Source organism: Hippopotamus amphibius, chromosome 13 (assembly GCF_030028045.1).
Source record: "Hippopotamus amphibius kiboko isolate mHipAmp2 chromosome 13, mHipAmp2.hap2, whole genome shotgun sequence".
Taxonomy (NCBI): domain Eukaryota; kingdom Metazoa; phylum Chordata; class Mammalia; order Artiodactyla; family Hippopotamidae; genus Hippopotamus; species Hippopotamus amphibius.
In genome coordinates, this window is record NC_080198.1 from 73,180,814 (window position 1) to 73,205,822 (window position 25,009).

General features: G+C 40.4%; 1 protein-coding gene across 5 annotated transcripts in view; it reads right to left on the bottom strand.

Moving 5' to 3' along the window:
* The window catches only part of LOC130835243 (cGMP-specific 3',5'-cyclic phosphodiesterase-like), a 60,823-nt gene extending 36,456 nt beyond the window's left edge, over positions 1–24,367 (bottom strand). For 3 of the 5 annotated variants that reach the window (XM_057706675.1, XM_057706674.1, XM_057706673.1), the window contains exons 1-2: positions 24,246–24,367; positions 1,835–2,391 (exon numbers count right to left, since the gene is read on the bottom strand). In XM_057706675.1, coding sequence (XP_057562658.1) covers positions 1,835–2,391; positions 24,246–24,367 — 679 coding nt within the window. Of the gene's footprint in view, positions 1–1,802; positions 2,392–24,245 lie in introns of all 5 variants that reach the window. The other 2 variants (XR_009048850.1, XR_009048851.1) reach the window with 1 other exon arrangement.
* Between the last annotated feature and the right edge of the window lie 642 nt (positions 24,368–25,009).

The following is a 25,009-nucleotide window of genomic DNA, read 5'->3' on the forward strand; positions in this document are numbered from 1 at the left end:
TTCAGCTGTGTCCTTAATACCCCTCTTGGAGTCTGCTATGCTGTGACATTACTTAAAGAGCTCAAAGAGGTCATGGAGATAGCTCCGTGAAGAATCAAAATTGAAAAGACTGCTGGTATAGAGTGGATTCTGAAAGCTATCTCAGGATTTAGCCAATCTGAACTATCACATCTTCCCCCAGATACCTGCCCTCAGTATTTCTCACCAGTTACTATTACTTATTCACCCAACTTCAAAACCTGAGTCTTCTCCAACTCCTCTTTTCTCCTCACTTCCACCTCCTGTTAGCTGCCACGTCTAGCAGATTCAGCTTCTTCATCTTTAATCCATTCCCTCCTTTTGGTCTCAAAGGCCAGTGCTCTGGTTCAGGTGCTTACTCCCTCAGACTATTTAACCTCTCCTCCCAGTTTCCAGTATTTTTCCCTCTAATTCATTTTATGGCCACCATAATATTCGTCTTTCTAAAGCACAGTCTGAATCATGCCAGTCCCCCTTTCAAACCATCTTTAATTAGTCCTCATGGCTCTGAATCAAATAAATACTCCTCAGCTTGGCATTTAAGACCCCAGTAATCTCCAGTAGCTCCTCGACGTCTATACTATCACCCACACATTTCCTTACAAGCACCCCATGGTCCAACTTCCTGTTTCTTCCTCAAACTTCTTTTTGCAACTGGATCTCAATATGCACACGACTCAATCTACTGAAATCTTATCCATCTTCCAGGGTCCATATCAATCATTGCTTCCTCAAAGAAACCTCTCTCCATCTCCCCAATTATATGTGATCTCCTGCTTCCCTGAACCTAACACATTTTCCCTGGATCAATTATGAGCTGCTATCTAGTCTACTTATTTATCTCAACTACTATAATTTTCTCCCAATCAATATTTATTAACACTTATCTATGTTCCAGGCACTGTATTAGGCATCAGGAGTACAGGAGTGAATAAAACATCTATGACCCCTCAAATGACACAGAGGAGCCTCAAGCTGGTATTATTATGGAATCTTCAAAGTGTACCACATGATAAGTAACTAGCATAATTGTTCTAGCATGATGCCAGAACATAATTCATAAACATACTAAGTGTCATTCAATTCAGATGATTTGTTTAAAACCTCTAATTCAATTAATAAAAAGAATCATTTTAAATGGGAAATTTGAAAAATCATACAGTGTAAACTTTAAGTCCATAATAAAGATCTGTTCATAATGGAAGCAAAAGTGGAAGAAATATCAAATCTTTCCACTGAAATATTGTAGGGCAAAAATGTCCATTTTCTAGAGCTATCCACACATTTATTTGTTTAATGAAACGAAAGAGTGGAAAGAAAGAAACTCAGACTTTGGTGTCAAAGGGACTTCAAATGAATGAATATGATGAATTGAATGAATGAATTTAAAAAGACTGGGGGTTTGGTTTTCTGACACTTTTTGGACCTATCATTTTAGAATCTTAGTAAAGTCCCCAGAAGTTCACGTGGACATAACATAGATATGGGGATATGTATAGTGATCAGGTAAAAAGATGAAAGAATACAACTGTGAGATGAGCTATGTTAAATTATCATTAAGCAGGAAAACAAGACAATATTTCCCTCAGGCCTCTATCCTTGATTCAGCCCCCAGTGAAGAAACTCTGGCATTTAAAAGATGGGGAGGTCCTTACCATACAGTCCCATTTTTAACAAGTATGCACATTTTTACATCTCAGTTTCAAATATCCCCACAAATCACAGCAGTTGTCCAAGGCCCCACCCACGCTCCACCTCCCACCCCGCCTCTGTTTCTTATTTACCTCATATGCATCTTTGATGTTCAAGGGCTCACCAAGAGCAGCCACATGTCCCACGATGCCTTTGTTCCACTCTAAGCGAATACAGTTATTTGAAGCTTCTTCCAGTGTTGAACCTTCTGCAACATCAAAGAGGCGGCTGATAAGAAACTTGTCGTTGGAGCTGTCCTCACAGACAAGGAACAGGGAATAGCGGTCAGTGGAGATGAGTCCATGGATGTGCAAGAAAATTTTGTGACATAAGGCTGTGACATCCAAGTGACTAGAAATATCTTTCACTAATTCCAAGAGTCTTGAGCACTGGTCCCCTTCATCATTATCAAACCTTGGGGGGGTTAGAGGCATCTGTTCCTTCTTTTCTGAGTCAGAGAGGAAGCTCACAGTTCCCTCAGAATCCTTGACGACAATGGGTCTAAGAGGCCGATCAAATTCGGAGGCGGAGATTTTCCTGGTTGGTGTTCCAGGGACGCTGCTCTCTGCACGGGGACTCTGCTGCGAGGGGCAAGAGCAAGCTTCCGTGTGGCCTCTGACGCCTTCCTTGCACACAGGGATGGTGTGAACTCTCTCAGCAAACCATGCATTGACCATTTCTCTGCAGAAAAGAACATGTAGACACAGTAAATGTTTGAGGAATACCCCTTCTTAAATATTGCTACCCCCGAAAGCTTCTAAAAAGCCGCTCATGGTAAACTGATGTGGTAATGATTGATTTGTCATAGAAAATAAAAACAAGATGGTTTATTTAAGACAGTTTTATTTTGAAAAACTCTAGAGGACAATTGCTTCAGTGAACATTTTAATAAAGCCTAACTCCTATAACGTGTATTTTCAGATATCTGATTTATAACACATTGTCAAGTCTGCTCCTCTCAAATCAGTTTGTGTTAAAGTAAAAGACACTAAATTTGACAAGAGTCTTAGGAAAATATAAATATGGAAATTTATCTGCTATTTAAAACATACAACTTTTTCTGAAGTTAAATATTTAAAAATTCTTAAAAATTTATATAAAATTGGCTAGCTAATATGCTTAATTTTAGATAGTTGTTTTAATCTATATCGCTACATATAGATTAGATTTAGAAAGGGAAGTGGAAAATATAAACCATTTGATCTGGTATGTGGTAGAAAGATTATAGATTTCCATTAAAATCATCCTAATAAGATTTGTTCAATTAATGGTAAAGATGATCTCTTCTTCTAGAGTATCTACTCCTTGTATAAAGGAGAAAACAAAAAAGGTAGGTAATAACATATAGAAAATTCAGTCTAAGAAAACTTAAGTTATTTATGTTATTAATGTGCCATCCCATGAAAAAAACCCATTTGGGCTAAAGCCTTCACAGTGGGTGATTTTTTTTAAACAAATATGCCAGATCATACACATCCAAATGATTGTTGTTCAGGTCAAATAATTCCTCTTGGGAAGCTGCATTCTCATGCCAACGGATGGTGCCATTACTTTAGACATTTTTGGAACTCTTCTTTTGAAACTAACTTCTAAAAATTTTCAAGAGCCACATAAGAATATTAGTTTTTTAAATTAATTTTTTTTGGAGTACAGTTGATTTACAATGTTGTGTGAGTTTCCGCTGTACAGCAAAGTGAATCAGTTATACATATATCCACTCTTTTTTTGATTCTTTTCCCATGTAAGCCATTACAGATTATTGAGTAGAAAGAATATTTGTTTTATCTTAAAGTTAGATCTTGTTTTTCAGTAAGCCTTCCTCTCAAAACAAGCAAGTAAAACCACAAAAACCTAGAGTAAAAGCTAACTTAATGTATATCTTATGCATTAGACTTGACTTTTTCTGAAACTCAAATTCACTTTCAAGAGACAGAAACTTGCTACCACTGAGGATACTTAAAAGAACTGGCCTATAAAAGCAATGCAATCTCCACTTGACAATGACTTACTGATTATCTTCACCAAGGAGCCAGGATAAAAAAGTTTGACAGTGTATCATTTTGGAGAGGGCAGGGAAACAGGCACTCTCTAATCCTTCTGAATGCCATAGAAATTGATAACACCTCTTCAGAGGGCAAGTAGGCAATAGCTAACAAGTTTTAAAATGCATTTATCCTTTGTTCCACAGATTTTACGCATGTGGGAAAAGAAGTACCAGGGTATCTATTTACTGTGGTACTTTTTGTTATAGCGAAGATAAGAAGCAACCTAATACCACAAACAGAAGCCTGGCAAAAACACATCATGGCGGACTTCCTAGGTGGCGCAGTGGTTAAGAATCTGCCTGACAATGCAGAGGTCACGGGTTCGATCCCAGCTCCAGGAAGATCCCACATGCCACGGAGCAACTAAGCCCGTGTGCCAAAAAAAAAAAAAAAAAAAAAAACACACATCATGGCACATTTATAAAGGGAACACTAGGCAGACATTTAAAAATGGTCGTAGGTACTGATGTGAATAGTAATCACAATTTATTAAGTGAAAAAAGAAGATCCAGAAGGGAGAAAGAAGAGTTAGCCTTTTTTCTGAGTCTCTACTAAGTCTTTCACTTATAGAATGTTCCCTTAATTATTTTATTTTGAACAGCAACTATTGTTTGGTAAATACTGCACTACCCTGAAATGACACCAGTCTAGAATGAAATGGGTCAAAAAAAAGATAACACAGATATGATCAGGATTACCCCATAATTCCAAGTGTTAGATACAGTTATAAATTTTAAAGTTCTCTTTAAAAAGCAATGTAGGGACTTCCCCCGTGGTCCAGTGGTTAAGACTGCATGCCCTCAAGTGCAGGGGGCACAGGTTTGATCCCTGATTGGGGAACTACGATCCTGCATGTGACGCAGCATGGGCCAAAATAGTAATAATAATAATAATAATAATAATAATAATTAGTTTTTTAAAAAGCAATGTAGGGCTTCCTGGTGGTGCAGTGGTTAAGAATCCGCCCGCCATTGCACAGCGAAAGAAACCATAAACAGGACTAGAAGACAACCCTCAGAATGGGAGAAAATATTTGCCAATGAAGCAACGGACAAAGGATTAATCTTCAAAATATACAAGCAGCTCATGCAGCTTAATACCAAAAAAGCAAATAACCCAATCCACAAATGGGCAGAAGACCTAAATAGACATTTCTCCAAAGAAGACCTGCAGATGGCCAACAAACACATGAAAAGATGCTCAACATCACTACTCATTAGAGAAATGCAAGTCAAAGCCACAATGAGGTATCACCTCACACCAATCAGAATGGCCATCATCAAAACAACTAAAAACAATAAATGCTGGAGAGGGTGTGGAGAAAAGGGAACTCTCCTGCACTGCTGGTGGGAATGTAAGTTGGGGTACAGCCACTATGGAAAACAGTTTGGAGGTTCCTTAAAAAACTAAAAATGGAACTAACATATGACCCAGCAATTCCAATACTAGGCATATACCCAAAGCAAACCATAATCCCAAAAGAAACATGTACCATAATGTTCATTGCAGCACTGCTTACAACAGCCAGGACGTGGAAGCAACCTAAATGCCCATCAACAGATGAATAAAGAAGTTGTGGCACATATATACAATGGAATATTACTCAGCCATAAAAAAGAATGAAATTGAGTTATTTGTAATGAGGTGGATAGACCCAGAGTTGGTCATGCAGAGCGAAGTAAGCCAGAAAGAGAAAAACAAATACTGTATGCTAACTCATACATATGGAATCTAAAAAAAAAAAAAAAAGGTACTGATGAACCCAGTGACAGGGCAAGAATAAAGATGCAGATGTAGAGAATGGACTTGAGCACACAGGGTTGGGGGAGGGGGAAGGAATGGGGAAGCTGGGACGAAGTGAGAGAGTAGCTTTGACACATATACACAACCAAATGTAAAATATATAGCTCATGAGAAGTTCCTGCATAACGTAAGGAGACAAACTCGATGATGGGTGATGACTTAGAGGGCCGGGATAGGGAGGGTTGGAGGGAGTCACGGGAGGGTGAGGATATGTGTATAAATACAGCTGATTCATTTTGGTGTACCTTAAACATTGGCACAGCACTGTAAAGCAATTATATTCCAAAAAAGAGCTTAAATTTAAAAAAATGACACAAAGATAACTAAAAAATTAAAAAAAAAAAAAAAAAAAGAATCCGCCTGCTAGTGCAGGGAACACAGATGGGTTCAATTCCTGGTCTGGGAAGATCCCACATGCCATGGAGCAACTAAGCCTGTGCACCACAACTACTGAAGCCCATGCACCTAGAGCCCATGCTCTGCCACAAGAGAAGCCACTGTACTGAAAAGCCCATGCACCACAACGAAGAGTAGCCTCTGCTTTCCGCAACTAGAGAAAGCCCGCACGTAGCAATGAAGACCTAACGCAGCCAATAAATAAATAAATAAATAAATAAATAAATAAATAAATAAAATTATTTTTAGAAAAGCAATGTAGTAAGTATACTGTACAGATCCCCGGTGTATACCTACAGCACAGAATCTTTTAAAATATAATTGCCTAATGTTTTATAAATTCATGACAAGGCTTGGGACAAAATTTCCAGCGATGAGAACATACGCTGATAATAAAATAATGCTGTATCTCAAAAACTTCGACAGAAATGAGGGGGACATACTTTGGGAAATGCTTGCATTACCTCCAGAATCACAGCAGTAGTGCCAAAGACACTGATGTCAGACATGTATGTGAAAATTGCAAAGGAAGCATTTGAATAAGCTGTTTCATAAAATGTAAGACAGAAAAAAGCAATACATTTAACAACATCTCATGTGATTTAAAAGTGTGTACATGTAACAAATTCTCAAATGCATACAAAAATAGGCATTTTAACTATTTCAGCTACAAACCTGAAACACAGCCTCAACTTATTTCTTATCCTCTCATTGAAAAATGGTGATCAACTTTTAAATTTTTTAATCAAACCACCTACTTGACAACTCCATCTGAACATCTAAACAGACACCTTAAAATTGTGAAATCAGAATTCCTAATGGCCCATCCTTCATCTTGCTTCAACCTCACTCCTTAACAGTTTTCTTCATATTAATAAGTAGCACCATGATCTCCCTAGCTACTCAACCAAACATCTAGGAGTTACTCTGAATTTCTGTTTCTTTCAACTCACACGTCCAATCCAGCAGCCAAGTCTTGTCTACGTGACTTTCAAAACCCTATATTCTAGTCTGTTCATTTCTATCTCCTGTACTACCTCCCTGATCCAAGCCCACCACCTCTCACCTGGGACTGTGGCCACAGCCCCTTAACTGGTCTCTCTGATATACCAGCCTCCCTTCAATCCATTCTCCACACAGCAGCCAGAGTCATCTTTGAACAAAGAAAACCTTAACATCTTAACTACCCTACTTGGCTTCTCACTGAATTGAGACTCAAACTCAAACTCTTTCTATCCCCTACCATAGTCCCTCTCGCCCATGCCGGCCCCTCGATACTCCTCATCACATCAAACTCTAACTGCCCCCAGTCTGGACCACTCTACTCACCTGCACCCGGCTGATCGCAGCTCCTCAGCCCCTGCGCAGACAGGTCTTCCCTGATCACTCCACCTCAAGTGGCCTCGACACACTATGTTCTCCCCCCACGCTATCTGAATTCTTACTATCCTCTATTTTTCTTGTTTATCAATCTGTTGGTTTATTGTCTGCCTCCTCCGAGGAGATGTAAATGTCATACTTGTCTGTCTGTCTTGTTCACGGCTGCATGTCTGTACTTAGAAAATGCCTTGCACATACTAAGTCCTTGATAACTGTTTGTGTGAATGAATAAATAAATGAAGCCTCCTAAATTAACTGCATTAAAAGGGACAATAGTCCTTTGAAAATGTGAATGCTGGTATATTTGTTACAGAAAATCAACATTGTGTTTTAGCTATTAATGTTCATCTTCCTTTGGATGTGAGTCTCATAACTGACCATGGCTAATTTACCCTATAGGATATCCTATAGGGCCTAATATATGTCTTAAACTAAGCCAGTGTCCAAAAAGTCTTTGTTAGGTGTTTTGTATTATATTTAATTGTGTCACAAGTGTTTTACTTCTAGATATTATCTTGGAGAGATGAACTCAGTATTAAATGACACAGGAAAAATAGATCTGGTATATTCAGTGACTCAATCAACAATTTTTATTAACTACCAGTCATGGAGGGAAGGGTTTTCTCACGACCACATTACTGATCATCTGAGTCCCTGTAGATATGTCCCTGCGTAGGAAAACATATGTTATCATAACATCAAAACAATCACTTATAAACCAAGCATAAATGAAATTAAATCCTCTCTCACACCTCTCTCTCTTTAGGCATCCCTTGAGGTTTTGCAGTGCATGACCTACGTGGCTGTATGAAGTGGGCCTTCCTTCCTAAGACTAATATCTATCATCTCCTGTTGATTGTTTTTTAATACTTTAATCTCTGCAAATACAAATCACCTGCAGACTGCAATTTTACACTCTTATGTAAGATATAGAATTTCTAGAAGGAAACCAAGGTGATATTGGAGAACTATTCTAATATTACATAAAGCCACTGATAATTAAGGGTTAAGTCCAATTAAAAAACAGCTAACAACTGGAAAAAATTAACAAGGATCATGATATAACAAACACGTGAAAAGAGAATTCTATTCAAAGAACTGCATTCTAGATTAAGAAAGGCTGCTGGAAAAACATCAAATATTAATTTTAAAAAACTATATTTGAGGAAAAAAGACTCTCTTTAGGATCCTGCTGCGAATGCCAAATAAGAAGTAAAGATACTTGTGTTTACGATACAGCCTTGCCAGAAAATTGTTTATTTTAATAGCTTGGAGTTTTCATTATAATCTAAATCTTCTTAAATCTAAAATAAGGTAAATTTACTCTTATAACCCGTGGTTCCATTTTTCAAGATAAAGTTCCAATCAAAGCCTTTTCACTGATATTTTTCCGTTTTAATTGGATTCACTTCTGTGTCCTTTTTTTTCTAGAATAAATTATTCTCATGAAGGTCCTTGAGTGTGTCAGGCACTAGGGATACAGGAGTGAGCAAGCCCAGACCTCTCCTCCCCAAACTGAAGCTTATATTGTGTCCAGCAGCTAATTTACACACACACTGAATTTGCTGTCATATGAAGTTATATGTAACTGCATATGAATGAAAAAAGATGGAAAGATGAACATGTCAGATATGAGGGTAATATACCAGATGGGATTCAAAAAACCTGGCTGGTAGCTCTGATGGGGCAAATCACTTCTTTGGCCTGAGATAGGATCTCTGTTTTCCCTTCTTTCTCTTCCTTGAGTCTCTGAGATTTTGAAAAGTATTTACATTAGTGATATTGGAAGGGAAAAAAAAGCACCATTTTATTTAAACCTCGTGAAGCAGGCATGCACAATCCCAGTTTCTAAATTATGAAGCTAAATTAAATGGCTGAACCAAACACATTCTGCAAGCTGGTAACAAAACCTGGAATCAAATCTGGGTCTCCTAATCCAAGTCTTACGGCCTACAAGAACCTAAAAGTTCCCAGAACATCAATGTTTGTCACGAAGACACTTCATAATGTCTACCTGCATCTGAAAGAGTCAAAGATCAAATTTAAACACACAAGGCATAGAGAAAATAAAATCACCTATAATACACATCCTCTAACTAAATTCTTTCCATCCAGATCATAAAAGGACAGCACACTTAACCACTGAGGTAAAAACACTGCCTCAAGGGATTCAGAGAACAAAGATTCTTAAGGATAGTGTCCTGAAAAAAAATCTGACTGAATCCCATGCCTATGTTTCTCTGAAAGCATAAAATGTTTTACAAACCGAAAATGATTCACTGAAAAGAATATATAATAAATGTGTTCAAGAGAAGAATAATTCTCAGGGCTGCTAGATTTAGCAAATAAAAATCCTGGATATCCAGTTAAAACTCAGTTTCAGGTAAACAATGAATAATTTTTTAATATCAGCAGTATCTAAAATTCAAATTTTACTGGGTGTCCTATACTTTAGCTGGCCACACTAGTCACTCGATATTCTATTTTTCCCAAGTGAAACTGTTGGCAGGTAGACAACAAAGAAAAAAGCAGGTTCTATGCAGCATGCTAATGAGCTCCAGGCTATCAAATCACTAATACTAATTTTATCATTGAAAGAGCACAAAGGATCCTGTGTAAGATAACTGAACCTTTTGAAAGCTCTTGGATTAATAATTTGTGGCATAAAAGTCTTCCTTAAATCAAGCTTTTTCATTTTACTGTCCAAACTATACCATATATTTAATAGAGAAAAAACAAACTGCAATCTACTTATAAAAGGGAGGCTGACTAAGTGCTAAAAACTCTTGGGACTTACAACCACACCCCGGGAAGCTGTGTTTTTCAGCCATAAATCCTAAATTCCAATCTGTATCTTAGCTTTTGCTACCAATGGGATTTGTGACCAATGGCAAACAATTTTCTTCTTCTGAGTTTCGATTTCATCCTCTGTATAATAGGGGAAATACTGCTTATTCTAACTTCTTCATGAAGCGCAAGGTGCTGACTTTCTTCAGCAGAGTATGAAGTCAAGAATACCAAACTGGCCATCAGGAGAGAACTCTAGTTCCAACTATAAGAATACACAGACGTGAGGCTGAACCAATCACAACTTCTCTGGAGTTCATTTTCTCCAGAGTACAAGTTCTTCATTGTACACACGGTCAGCCATATGAACAGGTCATGAAGCCTGCTTACATGATGAACGGGCCAGTAGGTGATGATGATTAGGTTGGTCAACTCTTGTCATCTCCTTTTGCCCCTCAGCTTCCTCATTTTTAAACAGGCAAAAGACTTCTTCCTCCTTCACTCACCACACAGGGTTGGTGTGCGAGTCAAGTTAGAAAACGCACGTGGAAGCATTTCAAAATCTCTTCCATATATTGAAGATGTTGCTATCTCCTAGACCCTTAGGATTCATTCCAGTGGAGACGTAGGGCTGGGGTAAGGAGCCATGGCTGTTCACTCCCTCCTAAAGTCCAGCCAAGAGAATCAGAGAAAGTGAGGGAGAAAAAGGTTGTATTCCTGGTGGTACAGGCCCACAGGCTGAGTGGGCCTCAGAGGGTTTGGAAACAGGCTGACTACCTGCACCCTGAGCATCCAGAGTACTTGTCCAAAGCAGATACTGCAGATTGTCACTCATTATAGAATCCCGCTGAGTTCTCCCTCTAAAAAGAAGAGTTACATCATAACTCTACATAAGTTACATCCTCGCCATTTGAACGAAAAGAACAAAATGGATGCACGTTCCACAAAGGTATTCTACCCTCTCCTACAAGCACTGATAACTTAGTGACTCTGCTTTCAGGTATCAGCAAGTCCTTGCTAACTGCCCTGCAATCGAAAGCAGAACAGACCTCTTGAAGTCTTTGAGTTGATTTAACTTTTACAAGGCTGTTAATGAAAGACAACAGGCCCTGGTTAATGAAGGACAACAGGCCCTGGACCTTTGAAAAAAACCCACAGCCAAGGGAAATGCAATAAAAATTAACGCCAAGAATTTATAATCGATGACAAGATCCCGATGTTTAACACCCCATCTAAGTCATTCCTTCTCTCCTCACCGAAATCTGTTTTATTATTCTCCAGTCAGTTATTTCCTTCCACATTTTATTACACACAAAATTTCTCACCTCATAAATGAGTTGCATTATACACCTTTTTAAAATGGGTAAATTCGACGTTTTGTTTTTAAACTTCTACAATATGTCTTAAAATAACTGGAGAAACCCTGGAGGGTGCCAAAATCAATGTTGGGAGTTACTTCACTCAGGTAACATGAATGTGAATACCATCTGTGCTTTCAAACTTACAGGTACCAGAGATGCTGCTCAGGGCTCACGAAGGGATCCTTTCCCTTCCTGAGCAAGTAAAGAACCCAAAAGATTGAAATTAATTAGATAGCCGGAAATACAGCCACTGGAAGCTGATCAAAACGTGCCATGAGTTATCATAAATGTGACTTGGATTTTAAACCCCCAATCTCTTAAAACAATGAATCCAATCAGAAGTCTACTATCTTAGTATTCTACTTTACTGAAGACGCTTGCAGCTCAAGAGTCCCACCCGTGCAATGATGATTTAATACAAACATCAGTGTCATGAGGAATAACGTTTAACATATTTTGATTTCAGGAGGCTTCTGTAAAGCCCTAACAGCACTGCATCCTTCAAGACAATGTTCATTGTGGCTGGAGCACCCTACAAAACTAAATGAGTTCATGCACTCAAAAGGCCAGGCGGCCAGGTTCTAGCAGCTGCTGCAGGAAAAGGCTGAGCTTGACATTTCCAGTGTCAGGCATTTGGGATCGTTGGTAATACACAGAGAAATGGAAAGAATAAATTCATTCGTGAATGATAAGAAAAAAGCATGGAAGAAATTCTGGGGGGTAGAAAGCCTAGGAGGTGAATTGTCATTTTTTACAACGGTTGTAACAAAGAGTTATCTCATCAAAATTACACACATGGTAGAAACAAAGTGCTACATATTTCATTCCTACACATCCTGTGTGCTCATATTTTTAAAGAAGATGAAAAGTGTATCATTCTTAAAATGATAGAGTCAATTAAGTTAATGATTAAATTTAATGGTACCAAGCTAAGAATATCTTTTTACGGGATATTTAAATAGGTTTAAGTTTTAGATATGAGCTATGCTTCATCTCATATTCTACAAAAATTTTATAAACTGATTAGTAATATCCATTGAAAAAATGGAATGTCACCAGATGATGGCATATACTCTGTTACGAATGACAACTTTCCCCCTTTTGCAATTTCTAATTTTCACTCAATATTATTACCTATCACAGGGAGGAAAACTACAGTTTATAATTTGTGTTCTAGAAATTTCCCACTAATCTAAACAAGTCATAGCTTCTTCCAAATGCTTACTATCTAGAAGTATTAAATAGAATATGCAAAACTTACTGCATAGTGGGATGCAAATTCTCACATACCATTTCAAATACGGTTAGCAAAAGGGAGACACACACACACACACACACACACACATGCACTCGCAACTGTGTACAAAGGGGCTCCACGAAGCAATAGCTTTTACTGTGCTCACTCATCTTAAAAAGACAGAAATACCTTAAAGTACATATTCAGTATTCCAGATGCCTTGAAAGGGAAAAATAATTTAAATACTTTGTCTAGGTTTTATAGACTATTTCCTGGCATCTAGAAAAGTAAGGCAAAGAAAAATTTACAAAGCAGTGTAAAATTCTGATGTAAACATAATTCTCACGGGTTAAAAATATAATTAGATGAAATCTACTTGTAGAGCAACTAGTTTAATGTGTTTCGTACTCTTGCCTAAAATAATGTATCAGAGGATAAAAATTCTTTGAAAATATACTGTACTTAGGGTATTTGTGTTCTAATACTAAAAATACAATGGTAACAGTCTAGTACCCAAGTTTTCAGCCATTCTATTTTAAAATGTCATGGCGAGGTCCCACTTTTCATACTCTAAAATTATATATGGAAACGAAACCCACTTGGGCAAAGTCTTTAGGCACCTCATTTAGTAACGTGCTTGCACATTAAGAGGCCCTAGGAGAAACTTTAGCCTCTTCCTGAGTTAAATTCCTCACGACATTAAATCTATGAGTCTTTGCTTTGCTTCTGTTAATATTGAATATTGAACTTCAGTAGAGATTGGTGGGTAAGGGCTCTTGGTGGGACAGACTGAGGCTTCAACCCCAGAGCTGCTTCTGAGATAAGACCTCAGGTGCATTATTCACTCTCTATAAAATAGAGATAATGGCATTAACCCTCATAGCGTTCTTCAGAAAATTAAGGGAAATGATGCCTATAAAGTAATAGCATAGAGTCTAGTACACAGTGTTTAATATGTGGTCATTACTGAATTTTTTTTTTTCTGGCCACGCCATGCAGCCTGTGGGATCTTAGTTCCCTGACCAAGGATCGAACCCGGGCCATTGGCAGTGAAAGCACTGAGTCCTAAACACCGGACCACCAGGAAATTCCCAAGTTAATCGAACATTAACTGAAATATATTTTCAAAATTTATTTTGTAAAAATAAAAATAATTTATTCATGGGTTTCTACAGAATAATGAGATGTTACCCATTTGTTTCTTTTTAAGCTCCTAGTTTAAAAGCACTAATTTCTCTATAGAAACACTTGTGCAAAAAAAAAAAAAAATTGTTTCAATGTTGGTATTTTCTCAAATTAGAACTGAAAAAACATAGACTCCCTAGACCAATAACTACACTTACATATGACATAATTTCCTGAATAATGCACAAAGATCAAGAGCTGAACAGTGTTGTGTTTTGTTTCTTGAGAAAAATCACTGTCTTTCTATCACTACTCAGAATTTAATTTTTAAAAATAAGTTATAGGACTTCCTAGGTGGCGCAGTGGTTGAGAATCCGTCTGCCAATGCAGGGGACACGGGTTCGAGCCCTGCTCTGGGAAGATTCCACATGCCGCGGAGCAGCTAAGCCCGTGTGCCACAGCTATTGAGACTGTGCTCTTGAGCCCGTGAGCCACAACTATTGAACCCATGTGCCGTAACTATTGAAGCCCATGCGCCTAGGGCCCATGCTCCATGACAGGAGAGGCCACTGAAATGAGGAGCCTGCACACCACAATGAAGAGTAGGCCCCGCTCGCAGCAACTAGGGAAAGCCCATGTGCAGCAACGAAGACCCAACGCAGCCAATAAATAAATAAAAAAAAAAAAATAATAAGTTATAGAATGTCGGTGGTGAGTTTTTCAAAACATCACAGATATAATAAAACTGTTTGACAACAAATGTGATAAAATATACAACTAATTACTTATGATAAAAACCATAGCAATATTTCATAACAACCATACCTCTAAACTGGAGAATGGTTTTAAATATCAACACTTGATAAAAACAATGCTTTAACACTCTGCTACAGGAGATCTGGGGATTAAAATTGGTCCACTTTAGTTCCCACCCAAGGGGGCTTACTTGGGGGAATTCTATAGGTAGGCTGATATCTGGGCCTCAAGGATGTTACCCTTGAGTAACATTACAGAGATTTGCAGGGTGCCTCAAACAAAACAAAGGAAAAAGTTACAGGCCCTGAATGATCCACAAACACAGTGCACAATCATGTTTTTAAGTCTCCTATTAAAACATGACCCCTTTCTCTTTCTCTCCAGTGCCTTTCTCCATCACTGATGGGAATTAACCACTTAAAACCAGAATTACAAAGAGTACACTAATTTCCTGTCTAAAAAGGGATGGTTGATAACATAGGGAAATGTGATAAAATGATCTGTAGGAAAAACATAAAAATAACTCACATAAAATATAATGTTAGATATTTCTTCTGCTCTTGGATCCTAATTTTACACAGTTTTAGTTGTGTTGTTTGCATAATTGACCTAGATCCACCACTCATACTTGGAAAATACTTAAAGAAGGAAACTATTCAATCTGAGAAGCTGATATTCTGCTCTCCTGGTGAGAATCAAGAATGCTTAGAGCCGAAAGAGATTGTTAAACTCATTTATGAATTTCTCTGCTTTGATTTCTCACCCCCTCCTATCTCCCATTTTAAAGCCAAGATTTATTAACCTGGGCCAGTCACAAAGCTGGGAACACAGGCAGGAGGTCTGGACTCCCATTTCAATTCCCTTTCCAGTACCTTACACAATCCACAAAAGGTTCTGTTCCAACCATTAATAAAAACTCATCTAAAAAATGAGAAGGACACAAAGTCTATTAAGTCCCTGTTCTGTTGTTCTAATTCCCACTTATCAGAATAAGGGGGTGACTCTCAAAGTTTGCAATTATAATTAAGGCACTGATGATTCTCAGTAAAATAAACAGTAACCTACTGAAAATCAGTCTAAAAAAGATAAGGAAATATGCATTAGTTCCTTTAAATTCCTTAAGAACACTAGAAGTAAATGCTATTATTCCCATTTTGCAGGGAAAGCAAATAAAGTACCTAAAGGTACTTTTAAGAAAGCGGTAGTTCTGGGGTTGAAGCTTAAATCTGTCTTATCTGGGGCCCTTAACCACCATAAATAGAAGTAAATTTTAAAGGGTTCAGAACAGTGGCTCCTAACCAAGTAGTGGTGCCAGCCTTTGGGGGTCATGTGGAAATGTGTGTCACAATAATCGGGGTGCTCCTGACATTTAGTTTCTGGGGCCCAGGGATGTTAAACATCCTGCAACACGCTGAACAGTTTCTCACAACAACAAAAAGTATCACCACCGAATGCCAAACAGCATCCCCTTTAAGAAGCAATGGTTGACTACAATGAAAAAGAATCTGAAAAAGATGAATCACTTCGCTGTAAACCTGAAACTAACACAACACTGTAAATCAACTATACTTCAATTAAAAAAAAAAAGGAAAGAAAAAAAAGCAATGGTTTGGATGAATAAAAGATTCACATACTATAACAGGGTATTAAATGAAACAGGGGCGATCTGGGACACCTCCAAGTGATTCCTCCAATAATCTCTACTCTGATGTTACAGTGAGTAGTTCCTTTGCTTCTGGCATGGTTTAGAAACAAATGCTGCCTAAAGTTATTTGATGTTCCCAAGTGTTCTCCAGCTATGAAAACATCTGAGACGCTTACTGGGACCAAATATAAATAAAATGCACAACTGCTTCATATTTTTACATTCAAATTTGACCAAGAGTTGGAAGAGACATGTTTTATAATTTTCCATGCATTCACAATCACATATATGAAAAATGTTCTTTCATGGAAAACCTGCTTACATCTGAAAGAAAACCTAATAAGCAAAATCTATACTGTAAATATGTAAACCGATTTGTTTTGCAGCTTAGATATGGGAAAGACTGGACTAGATTGGCATGTCTCAATCTAAGGTACGAGAAGCCGGGACAGTCCAAAGCAAGTATGTTTTGAAGATCTGTAGTTTTTCTATGGAAATGCTTCAGTTTTGCGTTTTCACACTAATGACAATTAAAACCTAAAAAAAAAAAAGTACAAGACATATACTTTAAATGATTGGGATGACCACCTTATAACCAAATACTATCCTGCAATTTTAGCAGTCAAGTTTATATTTCTGTTTACAATCACACTGCAGCCCAATGGTTCAGGGGTAAAGAGAAAAAAAAGTAGATTTAATATGCAAATATGCTTTCAAGCCAAATAAAACCCCAAAGCTGGTGTACTGTGCTATGGCACTAAAAGTTGCACGACTGTTAAGAGGGCCCCATTGGGAGAAACAATCATCAGGAGGCAACTGCAGCCAAGGCAAGCGGACCTCACCAGACCCCCGCAGGGGAATCAGGGCCACAGTCACCCTTACCCTTACCAGGATGATTTAATGAAGCCTGTCAATTTACATTTGGCTAGAGTTTTATCATTTAATTCATAATTAACTTATACACTTTTTTTGGTATTAGCTGTATAATTGCTATAACTAGGATTAACTTATACCTACTCTTAAGAATTCCACATTTAACTAACATTAAAATAAGAGAAAGTCAGTACTAGGTATGGCAGATCTCTGGAACCTCTGGAGGTGCTGACATCACTTTCTTTGGGGAATTTCTCCTCCCCCACTGACGTATCACACTATGGGCGACCTGCCCCAGCAAAGTAGTGAGACACCCCTATTCTTCCAGACACAATGACAGGTCCAGAGCAGGCAAGTCATGCAAGCAAGGCCAAGTAATCTTGAGATGACTGATATGGATAAGAAGGTACTTCTCAAACATCAGAAGCTTAAGACCCACGTAAACTTGCCAAGAAGAAACTTTTCCAGGGCACAAAGAAAGCCTGCCTGAGAATAAAGCCAAAGCTGCATAGGGCCAAAGGGATGGAGGGAAGCAGGGATGGAGGGAGGGAGGCAGAGAGGGAGGGAGGGAGGGAGAGAGGGAGGGAGGGAGGGAAGGAGAGAAGGAATGAAGGAAGGAAGATTGATTAGACAGATATACAGACAAAAAGAATGTTGACAAGATTATTTCATCAGGTGAATTTCACACCCAAACCAAACTCCAGGAATGTCAATTGTCAGTTAATTTTGTATGAGTTTAAGATGAGTTTCTGTCACTTGTGACCAAAAGCTTTTTAACGAAGATACTGGGGATCAATAAGAATGTCTTTCTTACAAGGTAAACATTACTTAAATTTGAGAAACACTGGACATGATCTCCTCTAACTCTACAGTTCAAAGATCCTGTGTGTTTTAATTATTTCATCAGCTTAAAAAATTAGGGTTTTTTCTCTTCTTATAACCTCAGTATACTTATTCAACAGAAAGTAGAAATGATGACTTTTTAAAAAATAATTATTACCAGGGATATGAGATCAGATAGGGATCTTTTCTTTCTCAAGTTTAGATATAATAAAATTATTCCGAGAAGACAATTTGCAAAAAGTTAATTTTACTTTACAATTCAGAAATAAGGGAAAGGTCTCAAAGAATACAGAAGCTAACAATGGCACCTAAGACTTTAAAAAGCATGTTCACTACAAACTACAAATGCGGTATGTGTATATATACATCTATGTATACATCCATATACAGAAGGCTTTTTATAAAGCTTTTTAGACTATTCATCAGGATGATTCTTATGAACGTAACACTTAGTTTACCTTACCTGCCTTAAATATTTAGTTGGCAATAAGTAGAAATTCCTACCAGTTAGAGAAAATGAATAAAGCACTCACACCATGAAAAAAAATATGATTCAAAATAAAGTGAGAATACCAAGTCAGTAAATAAGATTACAGAGCTAAATATCAAACGAATGACTCATGTGGAAAGAGTTTCTTCAATTTTTATTCTTAGGTTGTAATTCATAGGCACTTTTTTTTTTTTTTTTTTTTTTTTTTACTGAGAATCTGATTTAACAGATATTTCCAAGGCCATATCAATCAGCTATAACATTGATCAACTGAATCAACATCTGTCCAGCTAAAGTAATCTCATAGGAAGTCCTGCAAAGTCAGTAGCTAGTGTGCAGTCTAAATTCAAAAATTAGTCATTTTTCAACCGTCCACTATCAATCAACTCAGTGATTTATTTAATTGCCCTGAAGCCCTTACCAAAGCAAGAGTTTTTATCCTACAATTAGCCCTGAGAACAAAGAAAAAATCTAACTTAACGCAACAGTTAGGGGTTTAATAAATTGTTAGTTTGAAAAATATTTGAGGGACAAACTAATAAATACCAAGCAGTTTTTTTAAAGACTTTTCTCGTACGAAAGAACTCTTTCCCAAGCATTATTAAAAAGTATTAGGAAGTTCAAGCATGTTTAAGTTAATTCGTGTTTTCAAATCTAGAAGCAGGGAAGCATGCATCGTAGTAAGACATACTCTCTGTAATCAGATAAGGGTGAAGGTACAAACTTTACCCATACAACTTGAAAGCATTTTCATATATTTTAAAAGAAATCGTATCAGAAACCAGACTCAAGTCATTTCTTCAGGTGGAACTATTTAGAAAGGAAATTTGGTTGCACAACATAATCAAAATGCTAAAAACTGCTCATCTTTAGGTACTGAAAACAATATTAAGAAAATACTGGCGATTTCTATAGATCTCCAGATCAAAAACAAAAAAAAGCTACTGAATTATACTACAAGCCTATTTAAGTGTTACACTAAGCAAATAGATTGGAATGACTAATTGCCACTGATTAGTTCTGCCACAGTTTTAGGAATCATGATCTTGTATTGGGGGCTTTCAAAATGGAACTGAATATGAAACCCTGAGAACACTGGTGATAGAAGAGCAATGAGAAACATTTCAGGGGCTCCTATGGATTCTTCCAGATTCAATCCTATGCAAATTCAATCCACATGAGTACTTTTAGGGCACTAAAAGGTGTCTTAGAGCTGGCTATAAGGACCCTGGTCATAAGCAATACACGGATAAAAGGACATTATTACACCAGAATTACCATAATGAAAATAGAAATAATATCAAAGCCAGACTGAGTCAATGCCCACAGGACTTTATTATCTTCAGTATTAGTGACTGCTTAACAAAATATGCTTAGCAACTCGTTTGAAAATTGTGAAAAGTTTATATTCCTATATGATCACAGAAACAATCATTTTTAAGATCGAATAGCAAGATTTATTTTACACCCATCATCTGACTTGAAGATAAATATCATGCAAATAAAAGGTTATAGCTTTTAGAGACACACACACACACAGAGACAGACACAGGAAGGAAGGAAGGAAGGAAGGAAGGAAGGAAGGAAGGAAGGGAAAGACAGAGAGAAGGAGAGATAGAGAGGAAGAGAGAGAGAAAGAGAGAAAGGAAGAAAGGAAGGAAGAAAGAAAAAGAAAAAGAAAGAAAGAAAAAAGAAAGAAAGAGAGAGAGAAAGGAAGGAAGGAAGAAAAAGAGAAAGAAAGAAAGAAAGAAAGAAAGAAAGAAAGAAAGAAAGAAAGAAAAGAAAAGAAAAGAAAAGAAAAGAAAAGAAAAGAAAAGAAAAGAAAAGAAAAGAAAAAAGAAAAAGAAAGAAAGAGAAAAGGAAAATCCCAAACACAGGACCTGAAACATCAACTAATTCACCACAGCTTTGCAATGTCAAATAAAAAGTCTATCATAGAAAACTACGTGGGAGTGTAAAACTTCTGTTTCTGGACTTTGATCCAAGTAGTCATAAAAAGTTGTCCTCACTTAATATCTCCTATTTCCAGTATATGCCAAATATTCTCAAGCTTTTGCCTAGTGCAAAACAAAGCAATAAAAGTCAATCATATTACCCCTACAATACTAAAGGATCAAAAACATCCCCCACAATCACAGAGCTGATTAGTAACTAATGAAAGATAAATTATTCTAATATGCTGTCAAGAATAACAACAGCTGTTAAAGTGGCATTAGCACCAAAAAGGCTCCATCTGTGAATGTACAAGCATTAAAGCCCTTAATGAACACAGCATCCCAAACCTGCAGGACTGCAAAGTTTTCTATAATAGCGAGGGTGGAAGTTTTCCATAGGTTTTAGTTACTAGTCTCAAGTTAATTTTTATCCCAATAGATTATATTATGAAATGTTCAACTGACACTCTCAAAATTCACTGAAACAGGTTTTGATTGCTAAAAAGCATCTATTTGTGTGCTACAAGCTATAGCTTTTAAGGAAAGATAATTATAGGAAATAATGTAAAATATAGCAGCGATAATTGCTTTCAAGGTCAACCAAAATTCACAGGTGTTTACATGAGAGTTAAGGAGGGCCAGAACCTTCCTTCTATTCAATGACTTACTATTGAGTGCAGACCATTCAGTTTGGGGAGAGAACAGAGAAGCATGCATGAATGTCAAACAACAATTAAATCATATAAGGTAGAAATAATTCTACCAACCAGCCTGTTTACAGGCACAGGTGGCCATTCTAAGTGAATGCAAATTTATTTTAAATCTTAAAACACACCAAATGCCTCTACAGAACTATTCTCTTTCAAGGGTTTCCCAAATCACATACAGTGTTCATTTTATACATAGTCTAACAAAAGGGGAAAAAGCAAAGTAATGTGAGCTTTTCGTTAAAAACCAAAAACCAAAAACCACAACAAAAAACAGCTGTAAACAAAGTGTCTCCAATAAGCTTTTACCACAACCATGTGAATCACACTGTGTTCAGCAGGTTGGCATTTTTATAATTTGCTAATGTTCAACCTCTCTTTCTGTGTCTCCAGGTCATGCCATCAAATAGAAGCCCAAACTGGAGTACTGTTCCGTGAAAAACCTCTGGCTACAGACAAGACAGATTATATTCTTCACACTGACTACTTTCAGCGCTTTATGTATAACTCCTAAAACTGAGGGCCTACACTACTCTTGATTATCTTACACTTTCGTTTTTCAACTTGAACTCAACATAAACTCTTCTCCCAAGATTACATACACACACACATATATACCACAGAAAGCGTTTCAGCGTATTGTCCACATCAACTATGATATAAAAACCCTAACTGAAGAGAAAACCTTTAACAAAGTCTCAGATGATCTACATTTTACGCTAAGCAGTGTAATTTTGAGAACTGGGATTTTAATCCTATGCTATTTGGGAGAAAAAAGTAATGTGAAAAGAAATGTAACAACTCATTCAATTTATTTTCCGGAAAAAAACCAACAAAAAAAACCAAAAAAACGTTACTCTCAAACTTTTGGCGGGCTCTCATAGTGAAGTGTTGTTATGTATGAGTTAAAAGCTGCCACCAAACAATCCCAAGTTTATGTCTTTAAAGGGAGAGGGGAGAAAAAAAGAAAAAGGACATTTACGCTGAGTTTAAAATAAATAATTTTGTTCTTTCTTAATAATCTGCCTAAAGAACATCCCTCTACACATTTAAAATATCAGCCCCGTTCTCCTGCCCACTCCGCATTATACTATGCGCTATAATTCATTAAGGGCGGAAGGGTGCAAGTATACAAGGGTGAAAGGAAAACGGGGACAGATGGCCTCGGAGGAGGAGACCTCTCAAAACTGCTGGCTCCCAGCAATCGATAATTCCAGACCTAGATGGTCTTAGTGCCTCACCCCAAACCCGCAGAAAAGTGCCCTTCGAAAGGGAACCACTTTCCATTCAGGATTTATCCCCTGGGTCGCTCCAGATTTAGTATTTTGATAGAAGCCGAAAGCGGGAAGAGGATTTTAAAAGGCAGGCTGAGTAATTAAACAGAGGAGATAAGATCTGTCCCGAAGCCATCGCCTCCGTTAAAACCCCCCAAAAGTGATCAACTCGACACCCACTGAACATTCGTTAGGAGCAACGGAGTTAAAAAGCGCCCCATCTAAGACCTCAAAGTATTACATCTGCAGGAAGGTAGAGGAAGACAGAAATGTCACAGAGCACATTTTCAACGAAGCATCGCCCCGCCGGTGTGACCTGGGTGCAAGCACCCTGCACCCGGCCCCCACCGCGCCCCCGGGGAAAGTGGGGAAAGAGGGGGAGGATGCTTAAGGAAGTACCTTGTTTTGTCTCCAAAAGGCAACATAGCAAACGTGGCGAGTTGGAGATGCAGATGAGGCGGCGTCGGTGGACCCTGGACTCGAGGAGGCGCCGTGGGGGTGGGGGCTGGGGGCCGACGACGTGCCCAGGTGAGGCCAGCGACTCCAAGCCGGCTCCCCTACCGCCCCCGCCGTCGCGCCGCCGCCCGCCGCCGCCCGCTCGCCCCGCGCTGCGCCGCCCCCTGGCGGGGAGCGCCCGGCCGAGTCGCGGCGGTGCACCGGCGGGTGGGAGCCCAGCGTCCAGCCCCGGCCGGCCCCTTCACCATCACCGCCCCGCTCGCGTCTCCCTCCCGGAGAGGCGGCCAGCGCCAGCTGCCCGAGGGCCGCTGCCGGGAGCCGGCGACGCCGAGATCCCGGCCCCTCCTTCAAAGGGGTGCGTCTGGAGTCAGCCCCGCGCCGCGCGCAGCGGCCGGCCGGGCTTCGCACCAACTCCCCCGGCTTCGGGGCACCCGGCCGCCGGGCACTCTGCGTTTCGCCCTCCTAGCCCCTCGGCTTCAGCCGCGATTCCTCTCCAAGTCTCCCGCGAGCGTTTCCCACGCGCGCCCCGACTGCCCGCTGAGCAGCCGCCTCCCGAAGCATAGTCTCTCTCTCCTCCCCGCCCTCCGCAGCAGCCGCCCTGGCGCTTGGCTCCGGACCAGGAAGAGCTGGCCTTTGGGGTTGTCCCGGGCCGCGGGACCTGTCACCCCCCGCCCCCCCAGGGTCCGCTCCCCGCCGCGCCTCCGCGCCGTCCTTTGTGTGCGCGCCGCGAACCCCTCCATGGAGCCCGTTCGGCGGCGCCGCCTTGCGCGCAAAAGCGGCCGAGAGGAGGAGCGCGGGACAACCAGGGGACTGGAAGGGGGCAAAAAAACGACAGCACTCACTCTGGGAAGGTTCCGGCATGTTGCTGCCCTTGGGGCTTCTTCGTGGTCTCGTGCCCTACCCGGGCTTCCCCGCCCCGCCAGGGCCGGGGCGAAGGGGGACGGGGGAGGAGCGGAGCCACAGGGACCGCATTGGAAAGGGTGCTTCCGGAGCGGCAGGGAAGGGGCTCAAAAACTGTTTTTGGTTTCGCTAAGGAGATTTAGGGGAACCAGGAGGCTAGAGAAGGGCTAGAGGAAGGCCCGTGAGCGCAAGCATAGGAAAATAGTCTTGCTCCCAGGGAATACCAGGGCTGCCAGCGTGTTGGGGGGAGGGAGGGAGGGAGAGGGGGGTCCGGCACGTTCATTTTTGGATTTGAACTTTGTGCAAGTTGGATCGAATCCGACGCTTGGGGTTTTCGGCTGTACTCGCCTTAAAGTCGAGGTCTCTACACCGTAACAGGATCACGGCCCTACTTCAAAGGCAAAGGGCCTGACAGTGGAGACTGTTTAATGGTTAACGAAGGGGAAAATTCAATAAGGGACAGAGATCAGCCCCAGGTTACGCTCCATGCCCCGGCCGGGTCTTCCACGGGTCCTCTTCTTACCTGGTGCCTTTCCTAACAAAGTAAGAGAAGGTAAAGTCCCAGTGATCGTCCAGCCACGCTTCGACCGATTCCTGGTCCCACTGCTGCTGCGGCCGCGCGGAGCCGGGGCCGGCCCACTCCATGATCAGCGCGGCGCGTCTCTGCGGCTCCCCCGTGCAGGTTTTCCACCCCAGCTGCGGTCCCTCCCTCGGAGGAGCTGGACTCGGCCTCGAGACCCTCCCCCTTCGCCCCGCTCCAGTCCGGCCGGCTTTCGGCGGCGCTGCTCAGGCACCGGGCCAGCCTCCTGCCGCGCCCCGCCTCTCCCGGTCCTCACCGCTCCCAGGTGTGGCGGGCGGGGCGGGGTGCCGCAGCCCCGCGCTCTCCCTGGGGTCTGGCTGAGACTGGCTCTCGCAGGCTCTCGAGTCCCCAGATTCCGAGGCGCGCGCGGCGGCGACTGGCGAGCTCTGCGGAAGCCTAGTGGCCAGGACGAGAAGGCAGCCACGCGGCCGCTGGGGTGCGCTGTGTGCCGGCCGGCTCCGGACGAGCGCGCAAAGGTGACTGTGGGTGTGTGTGTTCGCTGAGCGTCCCACTCCAGGACAGGGAAGGGCGCGCCGTGGAGACCCATCCCAAGCCCAGAGAGCGGCAGCCGGGGGAAGTTTCTCCCGAAAGTGAGAGGTGCTGGTAGCCCGGGCCAGGGAGAACAATGACTGTCCCGCCTCGCTTTCTCCCAGCCCAGCGCGTGGGTTCGGGAGGAGCGGGGACCACCTCCTTCGGAGCTCAGCCAG